We start from the raw sequence: 25,193 nt of genomic DNA, 5'->3' as shown, positions 1-25,193 counted from the left end.
CGGGATATGAGACTGAGGCTGCAGAGAAAAGGAGCTGTTCACCGGAAGAGGCTGTGATTCCGCGCCTAGAAACTGGACAGTTTTCTATTTCAACTGCTCTAAAATCAATCTTCAAAAACATCTTTGTAAAGTATAGGACAATTGAAAATATTTTGCTTTTAAGACTTCTGTTATCACACTTTTTTAATCATCAGTTTTTAGTTATACAGTTTACAACTGCATAACTTGAGTTTAGTTAAAGTCTTTACAGGGATAGTGATGCATAAGCTAGAAATATACTGCTCTAGACTATATAATAGAATATTTCTCAGCAGTGGGCCATCACTTCCATGCTGATAATGGCCTTCTGTGGGAATACAGTCCTACATAAAACTTTGTAACTGTGAAATATGAGTACACAAGTTTTGACCAAAAATCATATAAAATACATCTGAGAACAGAACTTTGCACACTTTCCACATCAGGTGCAGTTTCACTACCTCTCCCGGCTTTTTGGTATTCTGAGTAAAACTGCTTCCCTTTAAGGCCACCCACAGAACAGAAAACGTGGAGTTTCACTACCCCAGCAGCAGTATCTTCCAACTCTCATGAATTTTATTCTGTAAAATAATGCTAATGGAGTTTGCAGCTGACATACTGGCACTTCTCACAAAAAAAGAAAACAAAACCAAAAACAAACTTGCCGTTTCCTTTTCAAAACAGCCACCAAGAATAGGAAGATAAACCAAGACTTAGTCTCCATGTTCACTAGATGAGCTTTGCTGCGATCCCTATTCTCACCTGTAAGGAGCGTAGCACTCTTCTTAAACCTTCATAATCTTTATCAGTTAGGGGACTGAGCACAGTCATGGCATCTTCTGTGGACTGACATTGTGGACACACATATTCATCAATGAGATCTGCCTCACTTTGTAAAATGCCAACACAGCGCCCATGATACCAGTTCTGACATCGGTCGCAGCCAATGTAAAATCTGCAAGATCCAAAAAAAGTGTTAGTGACTTGATCTATTTAATAAACCATTCCATTTCACAACATAAACCTGCAATCCCCTGCACACGAGCAGATACTTTGCATGATTAAATACAAGTGTAACATGTGACACTTCAGACTGACAAATGCTTATTAAACTACTCAACGGCTTTTGCATTTACAAACACACTAAATTGCCAAACAATTTCACTTCAAACTTAGTTACTAAATTTTATACTAGAGACACTGTCAAGCAATCAGGGTTTCAAAAATCATTCATGTCTTTAGAGCTGAAAGGAACAGTGTAACACCAGAACTCTCACACAAACAGGGCTCCAAAACTATTCAAAATGCATTTTGTGCAAACTGCACTACAATCTAGGGCTCCTGTTACCCTCTGCACAAATATTTTATATAGAAGGTTCAGTCTGGTAGCTGAATACAGAAGGGGTATCCCATGACACAAAGCCTTACAATAACAGATACCAAACACATACCCCCACACTAAAATTATGCTTTCTCTCTAGATCAACAGGACTACAGTACATACAATTCCACTAAATGCTATATTTGTTTTATTCTTTCTAGTTCTCCCTTGTTAAAATTAATTCCAATCGACAGATCTTGGGGTTTTTTTGTTTTGTTTTTTTAAACAAAGAATTTGTACCACCTTGAAAGCTTCCACTTTTCCTAAATATTTACTATATAGAAACATTGGGGGAAGAAGAGAATTACTGAAAAGGCATTTGTATTACCAACGAATACAATATATGCAGAATAACTTTTTTTTTTTCTTTGCAAGGAACAGGTAACCAAAGTCAGAGCAGTTTGCTACCTAGACATTAAATAAGAGGTTCTTATCAGAACTCACTGCGACTCATCATAAGGTGTTCTGCAGATACAGTACAATTCCTCACTGCTGCCCTCTTGTGCCCGTTTACAATCATTACAGATGTACACATCCATTTTCTTAGCCTCCTTTTCTGTGATGCCAACACATTCTCCATGATACCAGTTAGTACAAAGATCACAGCCAATATAGAACCTAAAAGTATTCACAATGAAAATGACAATGTAATTGTCATTTCAAATGGCATGGCACTTTTCCCTGCATTTCTCTTTGATGCACTTGCTTGCTGGCCTATTTCCTTCCTGCCCTTCTATCCTTGCAAGCTAACATTTCATGCTGCAGCTAAACTGTCAGTAAGGTCATTTGGGTCAATTTTAAATTGACAGTTTATTGAAATGGACATCAGTATGTAACCAAACTTTGAAAGCTGGGATAAAAACATACATCTCCAATGCGCGTGTGAAAAACTGCAAAAGGCACAAAAAGACAAGGCCAAAGGAAAGGATTTACATTTTCAAAACTGTAGGTCAGAAGTCACTTAAAACAGTTCCTTTAGATTTGAAAATGTAGGTCTCAGTTAATTTAAAAAACAAAGCAAAGCGCAAACACCAACTAGGAGTTACAAGTAAACTACAGAGAACATGCATACCAGCCATGTGTAGAATACATATCGGTATAACATGATACGAAAGAAAATTGTGTCAGAACATGGTTGTCGTAATTTGAACTTTTCGGGGGCCTTGAAAAACAGAGGTATTCAACTACCCCAAACTGCAGCACATTGGAAGGTTGAGCACTTGGCAGACAGTCAGTGTCTCCCTGGGACAAAAGTACGTGACAGAACCAGATGTGGTATGACACAAAGCGAAGGGAACCAGATACAAAACCATGTAAATGGCACCTGGCACAGAATGATGTGACAGAAACTGTAAAATATTATGCAAGAATGTTTGACATTTTGTGTATGGATACCTCCAAAATACCTCCAAACGTACCTGCCCCTAGCCACAACCAAGAAGCTGGGCTGAGCTACACATCCATTCTCTGCCTGAGCAAGGCCTCCCTAGGCTTTGAAGACCATTTGCCACAAGCTGCTTTATCATTTACTGCGATTCTGGTTTGTCAGCCTACAACATTCACCATGAGACAGTACAAACTAGCAACAGGACAGCAGCTAGCACATGTCCAACGAAACAAGCAGCCAGTTTCCTGGGCCTCTGCGGCTGTCCCAGATATTCAACTCCTGCTTTTCTCTTAATTTACAGCAAGATAAATTCTAAAACCGAACAAACCATCACAACTCAGCTTGTTTCCTTTGCCCAAAGCTAACTGCACCTAGTTGCTCCTGGTGTTCTGCAAGCACATTTATGTCTAGATTTAGATGTTAACTCTTGCCCCTAGAACGTGGAACAGGCTTCACATCATAACAAACTGGAATATAAATATGAATCTTAGAAGGATACCCTTACTGACCACCCTCAAAAGCAATGAGCAAGTCGCCTGCAGCTCCTGACTGCTATAAATGAGAACTAAAAACATAAAATGTCTGAAATAAAATATTGTTGGGGATTTACTGCATCCTAACAAATGTATACTATAGCTGTAATATAAATTATTTTCTAAAGCTGCACTTTCATCTTTGCTAAAGTAGAAATCAGACACCAGCACAAAAAGGAGTATCTGGTGCCCATGTATGTGTGCACATATATAATTTGTTTACCAGAACACTTTTGAAATGTGACTAATGCTCTTTCCAAATGGTTAAATAATGCAGTTCAACAGTACAGTCATTGTTTCTAAGAAGGTGAAATTCAGAATTCACAAAAAGCAGAGCAGTAGAACAGAATTATATTAGTAAAATATACTGCTAAGTTTTTAACATATAATTTTCTTGAAATTTTATTCTGTGCATTTAAGCACAGTTCTCCATGCTGTTCACCAGATTCATTGGTGGTCACATTTTCACTGGCTTAGACAAATGCCCACTGAAGTCAACATAAAGAATTAGTCTGACAATGAAATACTTCTGCTAGTAAAAATAGTTTATTTCTTTTATTTTTATTGCAATGGTATTGCTTACTAACAACAGAAACAGTAGTACACAGGTTTGTGTTCAATATCACCGCAAAATGAGAACAGGGTATCCTCCTAAGTTTATTGAATGACAGGTAAGACACAACTGTTTTATTAGGTTGAGTGAGATATGTGAGATAGGCATCTCTTATTGTAGTATTGACAACCTGGACATCTGAAGCCTGCTCTATAAAGACTGAGGGTACAACAGGCAGCAGCCTCAACTCTTCCACACTGAAATAGTGCTGTAATGATCTGAGCTACTGAACACCCAATGTGGGAGAAAACGAAGACTCAACTCCATTAAAAGAAAATAAATAGAAGGCTAGAAGGAATCTCAGGAGAACCTCTACTTCTGGCCCTAAATTTTATATGAAGGCCCATTACTGGAGTGAAAGCGCTACTGCACATCTATGGTTTACTTCTCTTATCAACATTTACATTTACATCACCAGTACAGGCACTTTTTGGAATCTTAAGGAAAGTACTCACTTGGAAATAGCCAGAAGTCTTAATTTATTTTACATACCTCTGCACGGCTATCTGGCATAGACCATTACTGGCTCATGATGTTAAGTCATTAGCAGTTTAAGCAGGTATGCACAGCACTACCCCGCAGCAATCCACCCAGTCTTCCACTCTACTACTTACTCAATTTCTTCACAAACTTCGTTTATAGCATTTCATCTTTTACACGATTTCCCCCCCTTCTAAATGGTTTATTCTGTCTGTGAAAGAGGACTCCAGCTTTCACTTTGCCAAAGGTTTACGTATTCAACCCTGTGTTCCGGTCTGGAAACCACTATCTGAAATACGGTCCACAGTGAAGCACAGTCCAGTAACTTGGAATCCCCTTTACTGACTAGTGATTTATAAAAAAAAAAAGTCAATTAGTGGAAGATGGTACAAAAGCTACTTCTAAATGACATCAGCCACCTGTCCACAAGAAATTGCTCAAACCCAGTCACTTGCTTCCGAGGCAGAGTCAAAACGGCAAAAGAAAGAATTACAGAGCGGAGGTAAAAAAAAAAAAAAAGAAGAGTATGTGCATGTGAGACAGAAAGGTCATACAATGGAAACATGCAAACAAGTAAAATTATAAATCAAACAAGTTAACAGTTCTGTAATTGCTAGTGGAACCCAGAGACTTCATTTGTTTAGACCTTAGTGATCACTGCAATATCACCTGATATTCTATCTCCAATACTAAGTCTACCTTAGACTAAGAGCTAAATACTAAAACTAAATCAAACAATACCCAATAAAAGCCTATGGAATCCACTACTCACTTAGATTCATCATAAGGCGTTTTACAGATGCAGTAAAGCTTTGTGTCCTTCTTTGTTTCCTTTGAGGTAGTAGAAATCATTTTCTTTTTCTTGGACTTGGAAGCTGATGAGTCTTTCTCCTCCTCTCGTTTTCTCTTCTGGGAGGATACTGGCATTGGGACTGTGGCGGAGGAGGATGTGACATTGGCTGCGTGCTGCTGTGGTGGTGGTGGCAGTGGCGGTGGTGGTGGCGGCGGAGGTGCAGTGGCTGCAGCAGCGGCTGCAGCAGCGGCAGCTGCCGCCGCCGCAGCAGCAGCTGCTGCTGCTTTTTCCTTTTCTCTCTTAATTTTTGTCAAGTCTTTCTTTAGCTCCTCCTGAAGCATATTAAATGATAAAAACAGAGAGATTTTGTAAGATTAGGATAGGAATAAAATAATAAAAAAAAGTCATTCAAATGTACAAAGTTTTTAGGGTACACAGCGTAAAGCCCGCATAAAATTGAGGGATGGCACACTGCCTACTATGACATATCAGTTGTAATTTATCAGCAACTATTTTCTGAAACAAAGTATTTTCAGTCCAGATGAAAACTAGAAGTATACAAAGAAGGGCATCGATTGGTTAGGCAGAGATCCATGTATCCAAATCTGGACCTCTTTCCTGTAAGTTTTCTTAAAAGCTCACCAAGTAAGCAAATTCTAAATTAACACAGGAACATTCATCCCAAAGTAAAAATCAAATTAGCATTTGAGAAGAACTGTCCTTACCTGCACTTCAATTTGTAGATCTTTGTCCAGAAGTGCTCGTTTTTTCAGTATTTCAGCTTTCAGCTGTTCCTTATGCTTGAAAAGCAGAGCTGAGAGCTTGGTAGCATTCTGCTTACTACGCTTCTGTTCCACGCTCTCTTCTCGCTTTCGTTTCTTAGCTGCCTGTTTTTCTTCTTTATCTATCTTATCCAGGATATATTTCATTACTTGGTTGCATACAATCATTCTAGGAAGGGAACAAAGAAAGAGTACATTATGCTGAGCTGTCTGTTTATCCCAAGTTGAGAACGCAGAATTATTTAATTCTCTATTCTCTGCAAGTTGCAAGAGGCTAGAATTTCTTACGCTGAATGTTACTCAATTTCTCTGAAATAAAACATTACAAGGTAAATTTTAATAGACGTTCTTCAGACTCATTCTTATTTATTAGAGCATTACAGGAACAGATGGAAAGTCCTTAGGCTGGTTAAAAATGGTCAGTCCCAATTCCAGTTAAGAACCAATCTGACTACTAATCCTTCCTCTTTTTCCCCTGCTCCAAAACACTCCAAACATTCATTTTCTAAGGAATGAATAATCCAAATACAGCTAAGAACATACAGGAATTCAACCACTTACAGGTAGGGATATCATCAGTAAAGTAACAGCCCATAACCAGTCGTTAGTCAATTTTAAAATAGAACATCTACAAACAGGATTCTACAAAACAATGTTTCATTACCATTAAAAGACACTATAAACACAAGCATCTAGCGATACACTATCCTCACCTCTGATTCTCTTCCCTCTCAGCTGGAGTCAGGGTCTTCTTCTGCTTCAAGTGTTCTATCACAGCATTCTGTTTCATAACCACCTGTAACATCATACAAAATCCAAAATAAAATGTGAAAACTTGAGCTGGTATTTGATAATACCACTGGGAGAACGAGGATGTTTCCTAAATTAAAATTTCAATAAGTGCTTGTTTAAAGCAAGTATTTACCTCGATGTTGAAAATCTATCTCTTCCTCCCCCACAACCGAAATGGAGTAACAAATTGACTTATGCTCAATTGAAATCCCAGGGACAACATACATGTAAATTGATATTATTTCTTCAGTGACTGGTTGTTTTATACATATATATATAAAATAAGAAGAGTTCAGTATATATGTATTTTAAAAGCCCTGCAGCCATCCAACAACATTACACTTCAGATACCTCTTTGAAACCTCAGTTTCCTATAGCAGGGAAGGAAAGGGCTGTGTTCTGAACATCAGCTCTCCTATCTGTAACCTGTCTTTTCTGAACTGAGAATTAAGATATACTGTCCCAGCAGCTAGTGGTGAGCGGAATTGAGGTGCCAGAAGACTGCAAACATGGTACAATTGACTTGATAGGCTGAATTAACTTAGAATATTTTATTAGACTGTCAAAACTAATCGTGCACTAACTCTGAAAGAATCAAATTAACTGCCTATCAAATGTATTAACATTGTTAATGAGAACAGGCATTTAAAATGAGATTGGTTTCATTAATTTTTCATTTCCTTCTGTTAACTTTACCTGTTTCTGGATAATGTCACTTTGATTAGAAGCCTGAAGGGTGTGCTCACGTTTAATTTCTATCTGTTGCTGCTTTTTCTTCTGTTGCTGCTCCCTGAGCTGCTGAACTCTCTGCAGCTGCTCCTGAACACTAGCTGCTTGAACTGTTACCACATTCTGAATCTGGTGAGCCTGTACTGGGCTAGTTTGTTGAATCTGAATAGGTAACTGAAGCTTGATCTGCTGGGGCACACTGCCTTGTTGGGCTTGTATCTGAGCCACAACATGTGACTGAAGCTGAGAGAAAACTTGGACTTGTTGCTGAAGCTGAGGCACTGTAATAACTTTTGTTGGAGGCTGCTGAAGTTGCAGCTGAGGACGAGTTGGGGATTGCACAGGAACCTGATTTAAACTTTGAGTAGTTGGAAGGGTTGAGACTGAAGTCTGAACCTGAGGTTGTGATTGCTGCAGCTGAGCTTGAATTTGTAAGGGAGCAGGGGGCTGCATCTGAATCTGTTGTTGGGTTGTAGTCTGCACCTGAGCTGGTTGTTGAGGCTGGACTTGGGACTGGCCTTGTGGAGGGGTCGCAGTCTGCGGCTGACTCACGACTTGCACTGGAGATTGCCCTTGAGCCTGGGTCTGTGCCGGAGACTGAACTGTCACTGGAGACTGAGGTGTCTGCGCCTCAGGTGTGGCTGGAGAGTCCACAGATGTTGGAGTCTGAGTTTCAGGCTGGGTCTGAGTTTCGGGCTGAGGTGCCTCTGGTTGAGCTGATGGCACAGGTGGGACACTCTGATTCTGTACTTGGGGCTGAGACTGTTGTTGACTCTGAGGCTGTGGCTGAATTGGTGGCAGTGCTGAAGTTGGTTGGGCCTGTAAAGCTTGCTTCTGTTCTCCTGTCGCTGGGAAGGATATAAATAAAGTATCTCATTTTATGAATTTGACAAAGCCGCTTTACAACTACTTCAGAACCTACCTTTTAAAACTACTGTAAAGCTCTGGGTAGAAATTCAAAAGCACACTAAGCTTATACTATAATTCCAGCAAATTTGCTTTATTAAGAAGAGATCTTCTCCAACTGCACAAAAGAAAAATAAAAGCAGCAACCTATTATTTTTTTTCCTCCTCAACGGACCAGTGCTTACCTGAGGTTGAAGTAGAAACTGTTGTTGTAGTGGTGCTAGCTGCAGTAGCTGCTGGTGGTAATGGGGTGAAAAGGAATCTCTGAATTGTACCATTTGGCATAGCTGCTTGCATTAGTTGTTGTCCTGGACCTGGTATTACAGTCACACCCTGAGGGATTAATTGCAATTGACCAGTAGTTTGACCTTGTCCCTGAATTACTACAGTTAGTCCTTGACTGCCACCCTAAAAGAAAAATGAAATAAATATTCCTGTATTAGTGGCATAATTCTTTGACAGTGAAAACTAGGAGAATTGGGGTTTGGGATTTCAGAATTAAATACTTCAACCATATAAAACATTTTTAACTTCCAAAAGAAGGCATTGAGATCAAGAGATGGTAAAATACTCTTTCTATAATTCTATCAACAAATTAGTTTGTAGTTATAAAAATATCATCCAAATACTGACAAGAACCTTATCCAGAAAGCAGTTAAAATGGAACATATTTGTTCCTATAATTTACAAGCAGTACAGGGCACAGAAATTCTAGAGCATGCTTGATCATCTTCTCAAGAGTCCAAACACTTTGTGTAAACCTCTCGCCACTGCAAGAGAATTGCCAACTGTGCATCAGATTCTACCTAACTGTGAGCTTTCACCACGGACACTGCAGCTGCTTTGTAACATGTTGTCAGTGCCTGCTGTGTAAGCTGCCCCTTTGGACACCAGCATTCTGGCTATCCTTGATGTACACAGAGATAGCTAAGATGCACTACGCTGCTTAACACACAAAGTTACCATAAGGTAAAGCACATCTTCATGCCCAGAGGCTGTAAAGCATCTTACCTGGCCTTGCGTTAGCTGGGTGAGTTGGGCCATGGTGAGTTTCACTTGTCCTTGCTGAGGGCGAGGGGGCTGCGACGCTGTTTGTGGCTGTATGGGCTGAGGGGAGGTTCCAGGAGACGTCACTGTCTTCTGCCCAGGGCTTGAAGAAGATGTGCTAGTACTAGAAACTGCTGTAGAGACAGGCTGACCCCTGATTATCTGAGTCACTACCTGCTGGGTCTGACCTGCAATAGAAAAACATGATACTGGAACGTTTCTGACATTTTAATCATTATCACAACAAACATCTTAATCAGAGCTTCTGCAATAATGCCAAGCTTCTTGCAATAGCATCAAGCAAATCCAGCAAACACTGCATTTTGCAAATGAATTTCCACTGCAAATAATTTGCCTGCAATTGACTGAAACGTCTTCATAGTGTTTTATATTTTTGTTGTATAATTCAGTTTATATACTCACAAGGAACTTGAACTGCTAGTCTCCCCCTGCTTTTAAACGAAAAACTTTCTCAAAGCATTGTTAATCCAAACTTTTTTTTTAATGGCTTAATTTTAAACTACTATATGGATGTCAATGATGATTAACACTGAAAAAGCCCGTAACTGACATCCTCAGAAGCAAGAAGACATTTGTTAAAAGCCAAGCACCAAAATGAGATATTTTTGCACCAAGACCTGTGATATGGAAAGAATTTATGAGAAAGAAACCATGGATTTCACACTGGAAATTTAAATATTAAAATGAACCTACTGGCTGGAAGAATACCTTGTTGCACCACTAGAGGTGTTCGAATGATAGTCTTTCCAAGCGTAGACTGCTGAAGTGGTGTCCGTATTACTGTCATACCAGGGCGGAGTGGTGTTCCTTGCACTACCTACATGCACCAAAATGGAGAGCACATGTAAACTTTTTTTAAAGTTTTATATATGCTTATATATATATTTTCATTTACCCAGAGTTGCTACAGTTTACCTCAGCTCTAATGTATATTTTTTCCAGTAGGATTCTTTATTAAAAGGAGATATTGCAGCTCTCTCCATTAACATTGTTACTGAGAGAAGCCAAAAAAGTTCAATAAAGGAGACCACACAGTACTTTTATATCTGTGAATAACTTATATATGCGCCAAATGTATTGCATTAAATAATTAGAAAAATATCTTACTTGTGAAGTGCTTGTTGTTGCTAAAGTCCCTGTGGTATTTGGCCTAATTGTTACAGTTGCTGTCCTTGGCTGGAATGAAGTAAATGTCTGACTTGCACCTGTAGTTGACGGAATGATACCCAATACCTTTTGCTGAACTTGAACAACACCTAATTAAAGAAAAATTAAGCACTTATTAATGACATAATTTTCAGTATAAGAAGTCACTGTAACTCCAGCGTGGCACTTAGAAATCAGTCTCCAGGTTTCTAGAACACCTTTGAGTGTTTCAACATTTCTTGGGAGAACCTTTGTCATAGTCTAAAAAGAAGCAGCATTATACTGAGTCAGTATTTTCACCCAGTTGCAAGCTAAGAAATAAGTATTTCAGGAAAAAAGGGAAAGTGAAACTTCATAAAGAGTAGTTTGACTGTAGCTGCAAAGTCGTCCTTGCATTGATAGCATGCCACAAATTTAGCTTACTTAATGGTTGTATCTGATTCATCTAACTGTAGGAGACCAGTTTCACACCTTTCAACTACAAAATCATGCTGCTGAAGAAAATGGGTAATGTTTTTCCTTTTGCCTAGGAAACTTTAACACAAAGCCAGTAGCCTCCATGATTTTTTCAGACACTAACGGAGTCAGTGGATTAGGCATTTATGTTCTATACACATCCATAAAACTGAAAATATTAAAGCCCTTGACTCCAGGCAATAGAGAATGTCAGTCTTATTTTGGACACCAAACTTTTGTTCAGTGAAGAACAAATGCTGGCATTAGTAATTGAGAACAGTTGCTTTTAGGGGGAAGAAAGTATTTTATTGACATCTAATATAGGTAATAAAAAAGCATGCTCCATTCCACATTTTAAAAAAATAGTTTGCACTACTTTTGCACTATTAAATGTAGAGTGATTTAGAGGCAAAATCTTGCCTTTTTTTCCTCTAGAGATACAAAGGGGAAACAAGCTCTAGATTTTTTCTTCCCAAGTCACAGTTCACTTCGCTGGGAAAATAGTGTCAATGGAGAATCAATCAGCAAGCTGGAATACATGTTGAATTCAGTTCTCCTTCCCCTACCTCCTTGAGTTGATGGCACATTGACGGCAACAATCTTGCTGTTTGCAGGGAGTGGCAGCTTAGTTATCACTTTCCCTGCCATCGTTACTGGACTGCCTGAGATCTGGAAGGTCTGCCCTGTGCTGGCAATGGTTGTGGCTGAGGTGGCAGCTGTGCTAGTGGCTATTGAGGTACACAGAACAGTCAATTTTAGAGCAGATTAGTCAAGAATGTGACCATTTGCAAGTATGAAACAGCAAAGCACAGGATTATTTTTACAGTCATTTTGAATGTGTCAGGTCATTTTCTTTTAAACAGTAAATTACAGCACAGAATCCTGTCATTATCAGTGATTACTGTCAATGATTACTCATACAACTACTGGCAATAAATTAAACAGGTGAGAAAAGGCAAGCAAGACTAAGAATACAGGAAAGTTAGACAGGTTCTATTTCAGAGTCAGTGTTCTGCTGACTTAGCAAGAGAATTCAGAGCAAAGATAACAAAGGGTCCAAAACACTACATTCTGGAGAATACGTAGGTGATGTGTTGGAATTCATCCTATTTACATGCTCTTTGCATGATAAACAACTACTTACCTGTTGAAGATTGGCCTTGTTTAACCCAAGTAGCAAAAGTCTGATGGAAATTCTTGTTCTGTTGGAATGTTACTGTAGCTGGAGAACCCACTTTTGTAGTAAGTACTACTTTGGTTCCAGTTGGAACCGGACCCGTTAAAGGGCCTACCACAACTTTCTGTGGAGTTGAGACAGTAGTTGCAGTGCTGCTGGCTGTGGTGACTGCTGTGGCCACACCTGCAACAGGTATCTGCTTCTGCTGTTCCAGGCGTTTCTACAAAAGATGGGGGGAGAGGGGGAAGAGATAAATATCCATCTCAGATCTTAATAAAATAAATGCTGTTTTCCCAGCATTGAAAAATGAGACACTCTGGTATAATTTTGTTTAAGCTATAACAAAAATAAGTGTTTGCGTAGCCTGTAGCACTATACAGACAAGACCACTATACAGACAAGACCACTTGACCTGCAGATCTACAATTTTGCACCACCAACAATTTCCCTTTACAGCAACTTTAAAATCCTGTGCATACAGCCTTTACCTACTTCAGTAGAAGATACCCCTTAGAAGATATCCCTCACTCAAAAAATCCTCCTGTTGTAACTGTCACAACAGTAACATTTAATTCAGAGAACTACCTTTGTGAAGGGTCAATATTGCCAGGCTCACTAACAGCAGGCTCTTTCACAATGCCAACTGATCTAACATTCTTCCCTATACTAGAGAAATTATCTCTGTACTTATTAAATTCCGATGACTGGTTAGCATTACATTGAGTTAATGCTTCAGGCTCATAAATAATACATTTTGATTAAGGAAGATGAAATGAAAAAGGAGTAAACTGAGAAATGTACAATATTTAGAGCATGTGAAATATCAACACGGCTTTCAGTTTTTCATTTTTATCTGATAAGTGAAAATATTTATGTATGCATTTTCTATACACTTAATTCAGGCAAACAAAAAAAAAAAAAAAACCACAAAAATCAAGAATTCTGTTTCTACTGAAGCAAGAAAAATAAAGGCAGTCGTCTTCTAAAGTCAGCCATATACCAAGGCAGCTTTCCATCATACCACAGAATACTCCTAATCTTACCTGGACAGTGGTGCTTCTTTGTCTTCTTTTAAAATAAATAATCTTTTTGAAAGTGTTAGAAATAAGGTGCAAAAAATGGGAAGTCAGTTATTGAAAAAAAAAAGAAAACACAAAAAATAAAAAGCCCACTTGGCCATAACCCTGTTTCAAAATAATGAATGTGATGAGTGGCCCCGGCATTACTGGATGCCTTAATGAGGCCCCTTCAGCTTGCACATGAAGTCGGTGGGAGGAAAAAAAAAGAAAGGCAAAAAATAGGGATAAAATTTGTTTCCTGTATGCAGGGCAACCATGCAAAACTGTGGACAGGTGGGACTACTGAGAGCTCCCCCACCTGCTGGGCAGCCAAGCGCTGCTGTTTTAGCTGAGCCTCCATTTGGGCCTTGAATTCTTCCGACTTCTTCAGTTCACTAACCTTAGCCTGCTGCTCAACTGCCTGCGCCTTTTCTTTCTCCACCCTGCCAAAGACAAACAACCAGAGAGACTTTTATCATCAATAAAATTCAACCACCAAACTGGATTCATTTTAGCTAGTTTCAGTCTTACAAGAACACATGTCAAATGTTAAGATTACTGAAAAGCTGGTCATGGCTTCAAGGAGTTCAAAAAAAAGTACTGAGCTTGCATTAAACATCCCTGAAGCTTTCTGAAGCGAAGCAACTACAACACGTCTTAAGAAGTTGTTAATCAAAACTAGAATTTTTCATTATATGAGACTGCAAATGCCATCTGTGTAATAAAAACAGTTTAAAACAGTTTTTCCTCGAGGAACTCAAAAATAATGTTCCAATTCTTAAGTAAATAATAGTGAAATTATTCCTTTTACGATGGCAAAATTCTCAGATTGAATTTCTCTCTGCTTCATATACCTGTGTTCATTTTCTTTGTAACTATTTTCCTATGCTTATGAAACAATTGGTGTCGTATGCTTAAGTTGCCATTTGCTGCATTGTATGGACAGGTTTTAGGCTACTACATGACTTCGAACACTATTTGCCAAAATTATTCCATAATACAAATAAATACAGATTCATTATAGCTAGTTTTGTAAGGCCTGCCTAAATTAATTTGTGTAATTTGCATAAAGCACAACACAGGTCAGCTTTCACTGATTGTAGCTATCAAGCTTGTGCTCTTTAGCGGGAACATTTAAAATAAAAACACAAATCAAAATGCTATTTTAAAAGCTTCTTTTAGTAGGCTTACCTTTCAGCAAATGCCCTGATCTCCCACAATTCCAATTCCTCTTCTGCTACCCAACTTTCAATGATAACAGGGCCTGTTTGCTTGGGGGTTTCAGGTCTTTTTGGCCTTAGTGCACTTGATCGTAGTCCCTTCCTCTGAGGCGTTGGAGTTTCTTTAGAGAACAGCCAGAATACAGACATTAATCTCAAAACCAAAAATTGAAAGTGTAACACAAAATTCAGCATTAGAATTCATATTCTTTTAACAAAATCAGACAAAATGCTCTGCTTACAGTGAATATTTCTGTGCTAAAGCTATTTTTTCCAACTCATTTTAGAAAGAGGAATGCCTTTCCGGTTCAGATAAATCAAGTCAGTTAAATGCATTGTTTGTTTCACAAAAGAGAAGATGATTCCTGGATGATCTGACTTAATGTAAAGATACAGTTACCTTTATTTCTGTAAAAGCCTATGGGGAGAGGGAAAACGTATAAACAAACATACCTTTTGGAGCTTCTGGTACACCAATGGGACAAACAATTTTTCTTATACAGTATTCTGACCGGATTCCATAAGGACCAACATCTCTCCGCTTGATTATTTCTGTTGTTGTAATTTCAGTCTCTGATGTTTCTACAATGAGTTAGTTCCCAATATGTTAGTAAAATAGAAAAAAAGCACAAGATAAAAGCTAAAAAAAATTTGTCCAAAGAACCTCTAATTGACCTAACAGGTGCATAATAAAGAGCAATTAATGTGAACATTCAGCTATTTAAACAGATACCAATGCCCATACCTAACATCAAGTCTTTACAGAAAGGATGCAAATAAGAGTAGTCCTAGAAATTAGCAATAAGCACTTCTGTGTTAAGAAATCAAGAAGTTTAAAGACATACCCGTACGTGTGGTTCCTGCCCCAGGTGGAGCTTTTGCAGCCATGTCATCCCATTTAAGACATGCCCACAGCAACCGCAACATAAGACTCACTCCAGCCAGTGATTTCACTGTTTGAAGTCGATACCTAACCACAAAAAAGGGTATTAATTGCATTTTAAGATCAAAATATATATGAAATACTTCACCAAGAGACAAATGCTTTTCATTCTACTTTTACTCAAGAATCCACAAAATTACAGAGTAATAAATAGCAAAGTTTACAAAAGCTCCAACATAGCCAATGGTGTAAGAGGTTTGGATTTTCCAAGTCAAAGGAAAGCATTCTTTGAAATTTCCAAGATGGATGTTCAGAAGTAAGAGAAAGGTAAACGTCAGGTTCTAGAAACACATATAAAAACCAAAACCCCACATACACATGCATGGTTATCCAACCTAGGATGTAAAAACACTTAAAATTCATCAGAAAATTGTTCCCTCATGTTTTAGTCTGGCCTCTAGACACATATTCATTTGCAGTAAGAATCCAAATTTTCCTGGGTACCCAAAGTATCTAATCACTATGATGGGCACAATCAATTAGGTATTTGACAACAAAAGAGTCCTGCATCACAGTATGTGTCTTTCAAAGCTTACTGCACGGTAGGATGTTCAGGACTTTTTATAGGAAAGCCTGAAATAAAACTGGGAAAAGTGGGGCAGTAGAGAAATAGTTAGGCCAATTTGCATACCAAAAACATTAACTTTCCCTCTGACTTCTGCCCAACTTGAGCTAGACTGCCAACAAGACTAAGTAGTCTCTATAAAAGTCTTTTCAAGAGAAGTACCTAGTGTCAAAACCAGATTAGGCTTCTCTTTTGGTTTAGATTTGGCAGTGATTGCTTTCCTAATTTGTAATTTATACCTTTCGTTTGGGTAGGATAGAGCTGTTCAAGAATCCTTTTTTACATTAAAAGCACTCGCTTTTGATTCAAGTAAGTGAAAAAGTCATCTTTGGCCATGCATATATCTCACTTGTACTTTAAGTTTCATCCCATCCCAAACTTCTTAAAAATACAAGACTCTATACCTCCAAGTGATCCCAAAGGTTGGTCTTGGAGACGGATATGGCCAAATATCCAAGGCAGGTTTTGCATTGTAATTGAAATAAGGAACTTCTCTGATCCCTCCTCTTCTGGCCAACTTCTTCAAGTCATCATTGGGTAAAACAAATATACTTTTTTTGCTGCTTTTGGTAACAAATTTTCTGTAAGAAGGTAGGGCAGTTCCAGAACGAGTTTTTTTGGGTCTTGCAAATTTCATTAGTTTCACCTTGTCTTTTGTGGAATATTCTTTGCTGACAGTCATGGAAGTCACCAATGTGCCTTCTGATGTGGTCAGCAAATCGGTTACTGTTGTTGTAACTACTGTTTTGCTATGCTCCTGTACAGAAATGACATTGACACTGCTGTCCGTAGTTGGAGTGGTAAGTTTAGTTACAGTAGTGGTGGTAGTTACAGTAGATATGGCACAATTTTCTGTAGATGATACCACTGTTTTCCCATCATTAGCAGCTACAGACTCTGCAACTTTAAGCACAGTTTTAGATTCTGTAGAAACTGTTGATGTTGTGGTAGTCACTTCAGTGATAATAGTTTTAACTTTATTTTCTCCACTGGTATCCTCCACTTTATAGGTCTGTAGACCATTCTGATCAGGAAAGTCACTACTCAAACTGGATTCCTCACATGATGTCACAGGTGATGGAGCAACCTTCTTATCCTCAGGGACTTCGGTTTCCATACATTCTGCTTCCCCACTTAGGCTGTTTTCTTTGCAGAATGCGTGCGTGGGTGTGGAAGCAGTGCTAACAAAGCTGGATCTTTCAGGAGAAAGCTGCTTCTCTTCAGCTTTCTGCACATACTCAGGAACTTCATGTGGTGGCTGAAGAGTCTCTCCAGATTCACAATCTGGTGAACTCTGCAAACATGACCTAGGGTCCACATTATTTTTATCATTTGTATCTTCCACCACGATGTCACCGTTCATAAATGGTTTTACTGAGGACTCCTTAAGAGCCAATGGTTTTATTTCATGCTCAGGGATGGATTTACTAATATTATTAACTTTTGGTTCAACATCACTTCCTGCTGTAGTCTCATGGGTGTCTTTAACTAAGCATTCATCATTTGAGAATATTTTAACATCATTGTCTTTTCCATTCACCTGAAGTGGTAATTTTTTTCCTAAGTCTGTCTCAGATTCATTTTTATTATTCTTTTTGTCAGTAACGCTATTTTGATTTGTCTGATCAGGACATCTGCTTACTGTACTCAAGTCCATTTTCAATTTCTGACCTTTCTTTTTACCATTAGCTTCAGATAGTTTATCACTCAGTAGCTCCTCATCAGATTCTGCTGCATCCATGTGTTCCAGAGTTTGACTTTCATGACTTCTTTCAGAAATTAGTTCTGTTTTAAATGCTTCTAGGTCTTTACCAACTGATTTTGGGTGAAATACAATCTCGTTTTCAGATTTACCTTCAGTCTCTCTTAGAACACTTCCTTCCTCCATTTCACCCTCTTGAAAGGATGTTGGTTCAGAATGGCTTTTTATCATAAAATTGTTTTCGGGGTCTTTGTTCTGCTGTTCAGAATTTCCTTCTGCTTTTTCAAGAACAGCCAGAACATCTTTTCCACTGCTGCTTTCAGATGCCACTGACTTTATATTTCTACACTCATCCTGAGGGACCCTGGTAATAGGTAATTTTTGTTTTTCTCTTGTTTCTGAAACATCCCATTTGATTTTACTTTCTGCATTTGTTTGTTTCAAGCCATCCACTAAGGAACCCTCACACTCTTTAAGGAGCTCTTGCCCTTGACCTTTAGGAGTAGTCATAGGTTCAGGGTTGGTTTGTTTACTGTCACTCTGAACCGAGTTTTCGCCTTCGGAGCACTGAGGGGAGTCTTCGTCCAGTAGCTGGACGTCTCCTTTTGACAGTCTGGTTGCCAAAGGCAGAGGTGGCTCATCCAGCTCACTGCTTTTGGCATTAGAGATGCTGCTGATGGGCAAGCAGTCCTGTTCCCCATCTTCAGTTTGGGCCTTGTCTGCAATATAGGCTCTGTCTTCAAGAGACAGGTCAAACTGGCTTCCTTTTATCTTTCCTGCTTTTAGCTCTTCTATGATTTTCTGGGGACTTAGAGATCGAATGCCCCCAGTTTTAGCACTAGCCTCCAGTTTCATCCTTTCTAGACGCTGTTTTTCTTCCAATGTAAATTGTTTTATTCTCCTCTCAAGTAGCCCATCTAATTTTGATGTTTTTACTTTTCTTTTATAGCAAGTCCTTAAATGAAATCCCTCACTGACATTGATGATATCCCGTTTACAAAGACTATCCTCATCTTTTAGGGGGGATTCAATTTTCACATCATCTATATCCATAGGTTCTTCCTTGATAACTTTATCATTTTCACTATCCATTTCTTTTTCAGCTGCAAAGAAGAAATAATTCTAAATTAGTAAGCTCCTCTAACAATGAAATAACAAGCTATATTTTACATTGAGCAAAATAAATAAATGCAACTAATATTTGTAGATTTCGGGAAAAAAAAACTTAACAACAAAAATATATCTTAACTGGCAAGTCCAAAGTATCTTGACACAACCTGGTACAGTTTTCAGTAGCCATTTCTACCTGTGGACCAATGTTTTTTATGCATGTAACATCATGATGAATGGCTGGCTTTAAAATAAGATGTATATTATGTTTACCTTTTGCATGATCTAAATTGTCAGAACTCCTATCAATTTCTGCTTTTTCTTCCTTTGACTTTTTTTCTTCTTTTACTTTCCTCAAAGTTTCAGAAATATCGGCTTTGTCCTTTGCTTGCAGATCACGAGAATTCTTCATTTTATCTTTCTCTGTTTTTATCTTTACTGGATTTCTTCTTTTCTCCAAGTCACATTTTTCAACAACATCTTCATTCTTTGCTATTAACAGATAAATTAAATGGTTTCAAGTTATTCAGAATATTTTTTTAATACTCTGCTAACCGTTTTCACACAAGTTTCCTGGGAAACTAAACACCACTTCCCAAAAATCTGGCCCATTAAAAGTGTAATGCAGGCTCTGAAAATTCAGTGATTACTTTTAAAAATCGACTCAAATGCTTATATCCAGAACATCAGCACTCAAATGAATAAGTGCTTAATGCTATAGTGGTTATTCTCTGCAATCCGAAATGCAAGATTAATCTAATTTAGTAAGTATACAGACAACACTAAAAGCAACAACATCCATTTTGTGTCTGATCCAGTTAAAAGCATCAAAGAAAGAATAGTAATATTAATGGAAACAAATAATTTTTAAAATATTTTTGCAAGGTGGGGTGATGCTCTCAAACAAAGACTATCACACTTATACTTATTCAGTTGATTACATATATGGTAAAAAGCGGTATGTTAGCAACTAAAAAAAAAGAACTGATACAGATACTTACTTGGCAGCAATTTTCTGTAATTTGCATTTGTATTTCCAGGTAGTTTGGGGACAAACCTATGGACATGTGTTTTACTAATCCAGCTCCAACCACCATATCCAGTTACTCTATATTCCTCTCCTTTTTGTTTCCAAACCTATTAAATATTTTAAAGGTTTTATTTTTCATAGTGCCATTTGTTGCACTACTTATGCATATACTCATTAAAAAACTTAAGATGACTACATTTTAATTAACAGACTTTTCTCGAGCAAATTACAATCATTTTGTTAAAAAAAATCTCTGGATTTCACGCTGTAGCAGCTAATAATTGCTTCTATCAATAACATTTAAAACCATATTTTCCTCACATAACAGTTGAAGTTAGCTAAAAGCTGAAGAATTCTACAGTATTTGGAATCAATTGTATGTTTGTTAAAACAAATCACTTTAGATAATTGCAGTGAAACAGGTCACTTTTAGATGGCCAGCACTGGATACCAAAACGACAGGCAGACGGATTCCAGTACCCAGATTAGAATTCCTTCATTAGTAAGGGCTGCATTTTTACAGACAAACATCTGTCAACTAAAGCAGACTCAATGAGACCATAAGACCTCAGTTGAGGTCAAAATTACATGCTTGAATACATGGGTCTACATCCCATTACAATGATAGGAAGTGATACAATAAATATCATAAACATTTTAAATTTAAAGTAACATGGAGAAAGATAAATATGAAATCTATCATTTCTGTGTGTCATATTCTTCGTGCAAAACAAAATATTACCTGATGTTTGACAGGAAAGGTATATTTTACCCATGTAGCTTGCTGCATTGTTTCTTCTTCTTCTTGTTTTCTCTCTTTTTTTTTCACTTTCTCCTTTTCTTCTCTTTCTAGCGCTGTCATTCTGCGTAATCTAATACATATAGATACAGGCAAAACTTAAATAGAATACAGGAGCTTTTAAACAAACGTAAGTCACCAAACAATAGTATGTAGATGTTCAAATTATTCAGAGGTAGTAAAATTGAAATAAAAATGTAGTATCTGATTGCTATATATATTTTTTCAACAGGAACATTATTTTTTTTTTTGGCCATTCCAGTACAGCAGACAGCTGCCTGCAGCAGTGTTTAACATCAGAAACATTTCATTTCTGCTTCTGCGACACAATGAAAGACTACAGACAGATTCTAACGAACAGCATTGAAAGTTGCTTTTTTGGGCTTCCAAAAGAGTATCAGTTTGCAGCTGTGGCTCAGGTAAAGAAAATGAACTTGCTTTGCAGGAACAATGATGCAAATAGCTTGTGATGGATTTACCGTGCTGCTGGTTGAGAAAAATCATTTTGTTTTTAAATGCTAGATGACCAACTTTTGATTCTTGAAGGTTTAGAGAAACTAGTAATTGTAAGCTGTAAACCAGAGCAAAGTTTTCAAATGTGAAAAGACATTTTTACCTGGTGTGCCCCAAGGATTCCCGCCAGATTGGCAGCATGACAACAGGTTTAATTGCACATTCCAATATAGCCAGAGCAAGTGCAAATTCTCTAGGTTTGCTGCACATCTGAACAGCTTTAATCCAGTTGGACCTAAATTGCAAAAAAGAAGACTGAATTAGATATATAGATATATATAGATATATAGTGTTACATGCAAATGAGATGTAATGGTAGGCTACAGACTCCTATATTTTAATACTTGACTAAAATGCGCAACCCTTTTAGTTGTACAACACAAGACAAAGATGCTTTATTTTAACATAGTGAATCACAGTACTTGTAGATCATTGATATGAAATGTCATTAAGATATTTTCTTATTAATACAATAAGCAAAAATACAAAGATAACAAGAATATCCAGTTTCGTGCACTAATTTACCTGTGGGAAGCCCAGTTGGGGTGAAGGAATGATGCTGGGATATTGTTTTCTAGCTGAACAATAGTTAGTCTCAAAGTGGATATGGTGAGAACTCTGGAGCCATGGACAGACCCATTCCACTTGAACTCTCCAGCAGCAGTCAGACAGAACTTGTGCGAGAGATGCCGCCTCTTGTCATGATCCTCCCTGTGCTGGTGCTTGTTCAATGCAAACGAATTAGTGGCATATTGGTTATGATAAACACGGTACTTTCCCTCTTGTCCTAATTTGAAATAATTGTTCATATTTCCTTTCAGGACAATTTCCTTCTTCGCATTAATTCGGGAGACTTCACCTTGAGAGTTGACCACCAGAACCTTGTTAAAAAAAAAAAACATAATAAAGATTCACTTAGGTTTCAAATACTTCCATTGATCTATATGCTGATTATATTCTCAAAAACTTTAGTATTAATAAAATTGTCATCCAGGTTCCCCCAAAACCAAACGGGAACCAAAGTTTGCTACTCTGAATTATGCCTGTTGAGGGAGACAGTTTCGGGAGAATCTCCACTAAGCTGAAATACCTTTCTGTGAAGTTCCTCCTTGGTAAATCACAGAACCCACACACACTGAAAAACAATTTGCAAAAATAAAAACATCGCCCTGAACAACATGCCACCATGAACAATATGCAATCAACTAACTGAAACCAATTCTTCAGCATTTAAACATTGCTCTTCTGGAGAAACTGACTTCCCAAAAAAGTAAACAAAAACCACCCATATAACCACAGTAAAAATCCAGTAAAGGTCCCTTCCAACCCTAAGCATTCTTTGATTCTATGATTCTAAAACAGCTGCTCATTAAAGCAAAGTAAGTACACAGGATCAATGTGATACCACCTTCCAGTCAGCAACTCAGAGAGGAAAAAAAACAAAAGGGGTAAGGGAGGACTCTGACTACCTACGGTACAACAGTTACAACATTTGATAATTCATACTTTCTACAAACCTCTTTGTTTTCTTTATTTAACTTATTTGCTTCATGTGCTGCAGCAGCAACCTGCTGATTCTGCTGATTTTTCATCTGGCACAACTTGCTATCTGGATTTCGTAATCTTGTGAGCATTCGTGTCGAACCTGGCGCACCTTTTCCTGTGCTTGGAGAGTCACTTCTTTCACCATTAGCTTTCTCTCCTGACCAAAAGGAAAAAAAAATAAAAAGGCTTTTAAAACAAACTTAAAAGCTGAAAATTGTCTATAGACATATAGGAGTTATGAAGTCAAAAAATTAAATGGATGTATAAAATTATTTATAAATTTTACCTAAATCCTCTGAATCCTGGGATCCCCTCTCTGCATTTTCAGCATCATCAGACGTCTTACTGGAGTCATTCTGCAGAGAGCTCAACTCACTGCTGTTGCTGTTTTCAACATCTGACTGCAGAGGTGCAACAGATGCACTACTGCTGTTGCTAGGGATCATCTGTCCAGTCTCATCTACAAAAGAGCAACTTCGTTTGTATTTTCTCTTTGAAATGACATCAATGCGTTTTTTTATTTTGGATGAAAAGTTGAAAGGGAAGCTCTTTTTGTTACGCCATAAAATATACTTCCCTCCAGAACACCCTATATCTAACTCTTTCTCTACAGACTTAGTAATATCAGCTCCTTTGTTGTAATCTCCTCATGGCTCTATGCGTTACTTCCAACTCAGACAAGCAGTAAGGTTTCTGGTGTTCGTTTCCCCTTGTCCATCTTTCTGGACAGCTACGCATATTATCACCACATTACCTGACGATGAGACATATTGTCTGAGTATGATTTTTTTTTATTCAAATGCCAAGAGGGAATTCTTTTATTCGAGAGAGCCAAGTAGAAAATTTTAACACAGAACTTATACATAAAAACTCACAATCTAACTAAATTCTTACAGTTTAACAGAAGTTATTTCTTATCTGGAGGTGATAAACTCAAGAATCTCACCACTTCACATACCAATGACCTGCAACAATCTAGAAATCACTCCCGCTTTCCTACGAAGAGCAAGCCACCCCACCTAAAATAGCAATATCCTGATTGTGTGCAGAATTGATACGAGGGGGATGCTCAGGGTTTCTTTTAAGTTCTTAAAGCTGACAGACCAAAAGCACCTTTTGGATAAAGGCACTGGCATTCATAGAAGTTCCCTAACCTGAATAGACCTTGATGTGTCTTTGTCAAATGGGTGAGATTAACAGAGTTGGATTTCTCTTCTTAGTAGGATGAAAAAGGTATCTAACTGGGCCATGCTGGTTAGAGGAGAGGAAAAGCACACAAATTAGTTGCAAAATTAGAAGTCTACATCAGAACTGCTTTTAACAAGAATGATGATAGATATTCTCATCTAGCTTTGCATCTTAATCTTATTTTCTCCTCTTTGAAGACCGTTACCTCAACGGTATCAGTTCAGCATCTCTCCTCTTTAACCGAAATGAGGGTTTCAAACTAAAACTTTGCAATTAGCACATATATCACTGTATGTATCGTAAATTAGACTTGAGAGGCCCCTCCAAGAAATATACACACACTTTCCGCAAACCCAAGCCATTAATTTAAAAAAACAGCCAGAAGCTTTGGAAAGAGAGAAGTTGCTGTAAAAGTGTAATAAATAGTGATGTATATCTTCATGTAAGTCAATTTTTAAATAAAAATATGAACACACAAATATACCACACAACTTTTTATTCCAGCTGTATATCTTTTCCACTAACTCTACACTAACTAACACTAACTAACTTCCACTAACAAAATGAAAAGCATGAAAATAGGCAAAAATGTTTGGTCAAACATCTAATGTATGTTTTTTTGTCCCATGCACTAGCATCTTTTCTGCACTAAAAAGGCATATTAAAGGCTTCCAAATTCAGAATCTGACTTCATTCCTTATTAATGCAAGATTAATTATAAGGTTTGGATACATTCATATTTACAAGCTCAAGAACTGCAATCTTTATCTAAATGGAGAACTGTTTCTGGGGGAGAGAAAAAGTTTATTACAACTTTTTCAGACACAACATACTAAGCTATGGCTATATTACTGATAGGGTATTTTTAGACTTTGAAACTGAGAATAAAACTCTCATGCTATTACCGGTAATCAGTTGTTTAGAGTAACATTTGCTTACTTAGTAAAGCTTATAACATTATTCTAAAATAATAAATTTTTGTGGTATTTTATGATATACCAAGGGAAGTTGCATTCATTTCTGAATTTAAAGATTTTTTTAAAATATAGTAACATATTACTGCTTTCAAATCACTGATGTGGCAGAACTAAACAAGTTAAAATACAGCAACAGCCTCTGCTCAGAAAATTTTGATAGAGCTCTACAGATTGCTGGGATGACATTTTTTTATGTTGGCATCTCAATGAAATGGTTTACTCATGTGAATGAAAATTTTGTTAGTAGTTTATACAGTCAATGATTAAAATAATATACAAGTC

The 25,193-nt window shown here is 37.6% G+C and overlaps 1 protein-coding gene across 1 annotated transcript in view; it reads right to left on the bottom strand.

The window, feature by feature from the left end:
• The window catches only part of BPTF (bromodomain PHD finger transcription factor), a 45,977-nt gene that overhangs the window by 4,527 nt on the left and 16,257 nt on the right, over positions 1-25,193 (bottom strand). Inside the window, exons 6-29 of the mRNA XM_010218575.2 lie at positions 23,033-23,206; positions 22,719-22,903; positions 21,727-22,082; positions 21,305-21,436; positions 20,632-20,761; positions 19,861-19,996; positions 19,133-19,351; positions 16,452-18,852; positions 15,385-15,509; positions 14,993-15,121; positions 14,511-14,661; positions 13,639-13,762; positions 12,229-12,481; positions 11,651-11,812; positions 10,590-10,738; positions 10,176-10,299; positions 9,426-9,649; positions 8,600-8,822; positions 7,476-8,356; positions 6,701-6,783; positions 5,931-6,156; positions 5,185-5,537; positions 1,844-2,017; positions 781-973 (exon numbers count right to left, since the gene is read on the bottom strand). Of these exons, the coding sequence (XP_010216877.2) occupies positions 781-973; positions 1,844-2,017; positions 5,185-5,537; positions 5,931-6,156; positions 6,701-6,783; positions 7,476-8,356; positions 8,600-8,822; positions 9,426-9,649; positions 10,176-10,299; positions 10,590-10,738; positions 11,651-11,812; positions 12,229-12,481; positions 13,639-13,762; positions 14,511-14,661; positions 14,993-15,121; positions 15,385-15,509; positions 16,452-18,852; positions 19,133-19,351; positions 19,861-19,996; positions 20,632-20,761; positions 21,305-21,436; positions 21,727-22,082; positions 22,719-22,903; positions 23,033-23,206 (7,307 nt within the window). The remainder of the gene's footprint in view (positions 1-780; positions 974-1,843; positions 2,018-5,184; positions 5,538-5,930; positions 6,157-6,700; positions 6,784-7,475; positions 8,357-8,599; positions 8,823-9,425; positions 9,650-10,175; positions 10,300-10,589; positions 10,739-11,650; positions 11,813-12,228; positions 12,482-13,638; positions 13,763-14,510; positions 14,662-14,992; positions 15,122-15,384; positions 15,510-16,451; positions 18,853-19,132; positions 19,352-19,860; positions 19,997-20,631; positions 20,762-21,304; positions 21,437-21,726; positions 22,083-22,718; positions 22,904-23,032; positions 23,207-25,193) is intronic.

Source organism: Tinamus guttatus, unplaced genomic scaffold, assembly GCF_059628265.1.
Source record: "Tinamus guttatus ecotype Peru unplaced genomic scaffold, ASM5962826v1 Tinamus_guttatus_pri_ptg000045l, whole genome shotgun sequence".
NCBI classification, from domain to species: Eukaryota; Metazoa; Chordata; class Aves; order Tinamiformes; family Tinamidae; genus Tinamus; species Tinamus guttatus.
This window is presented reverse-complemented; position numbering and strand designations above follow the sequence as displayed.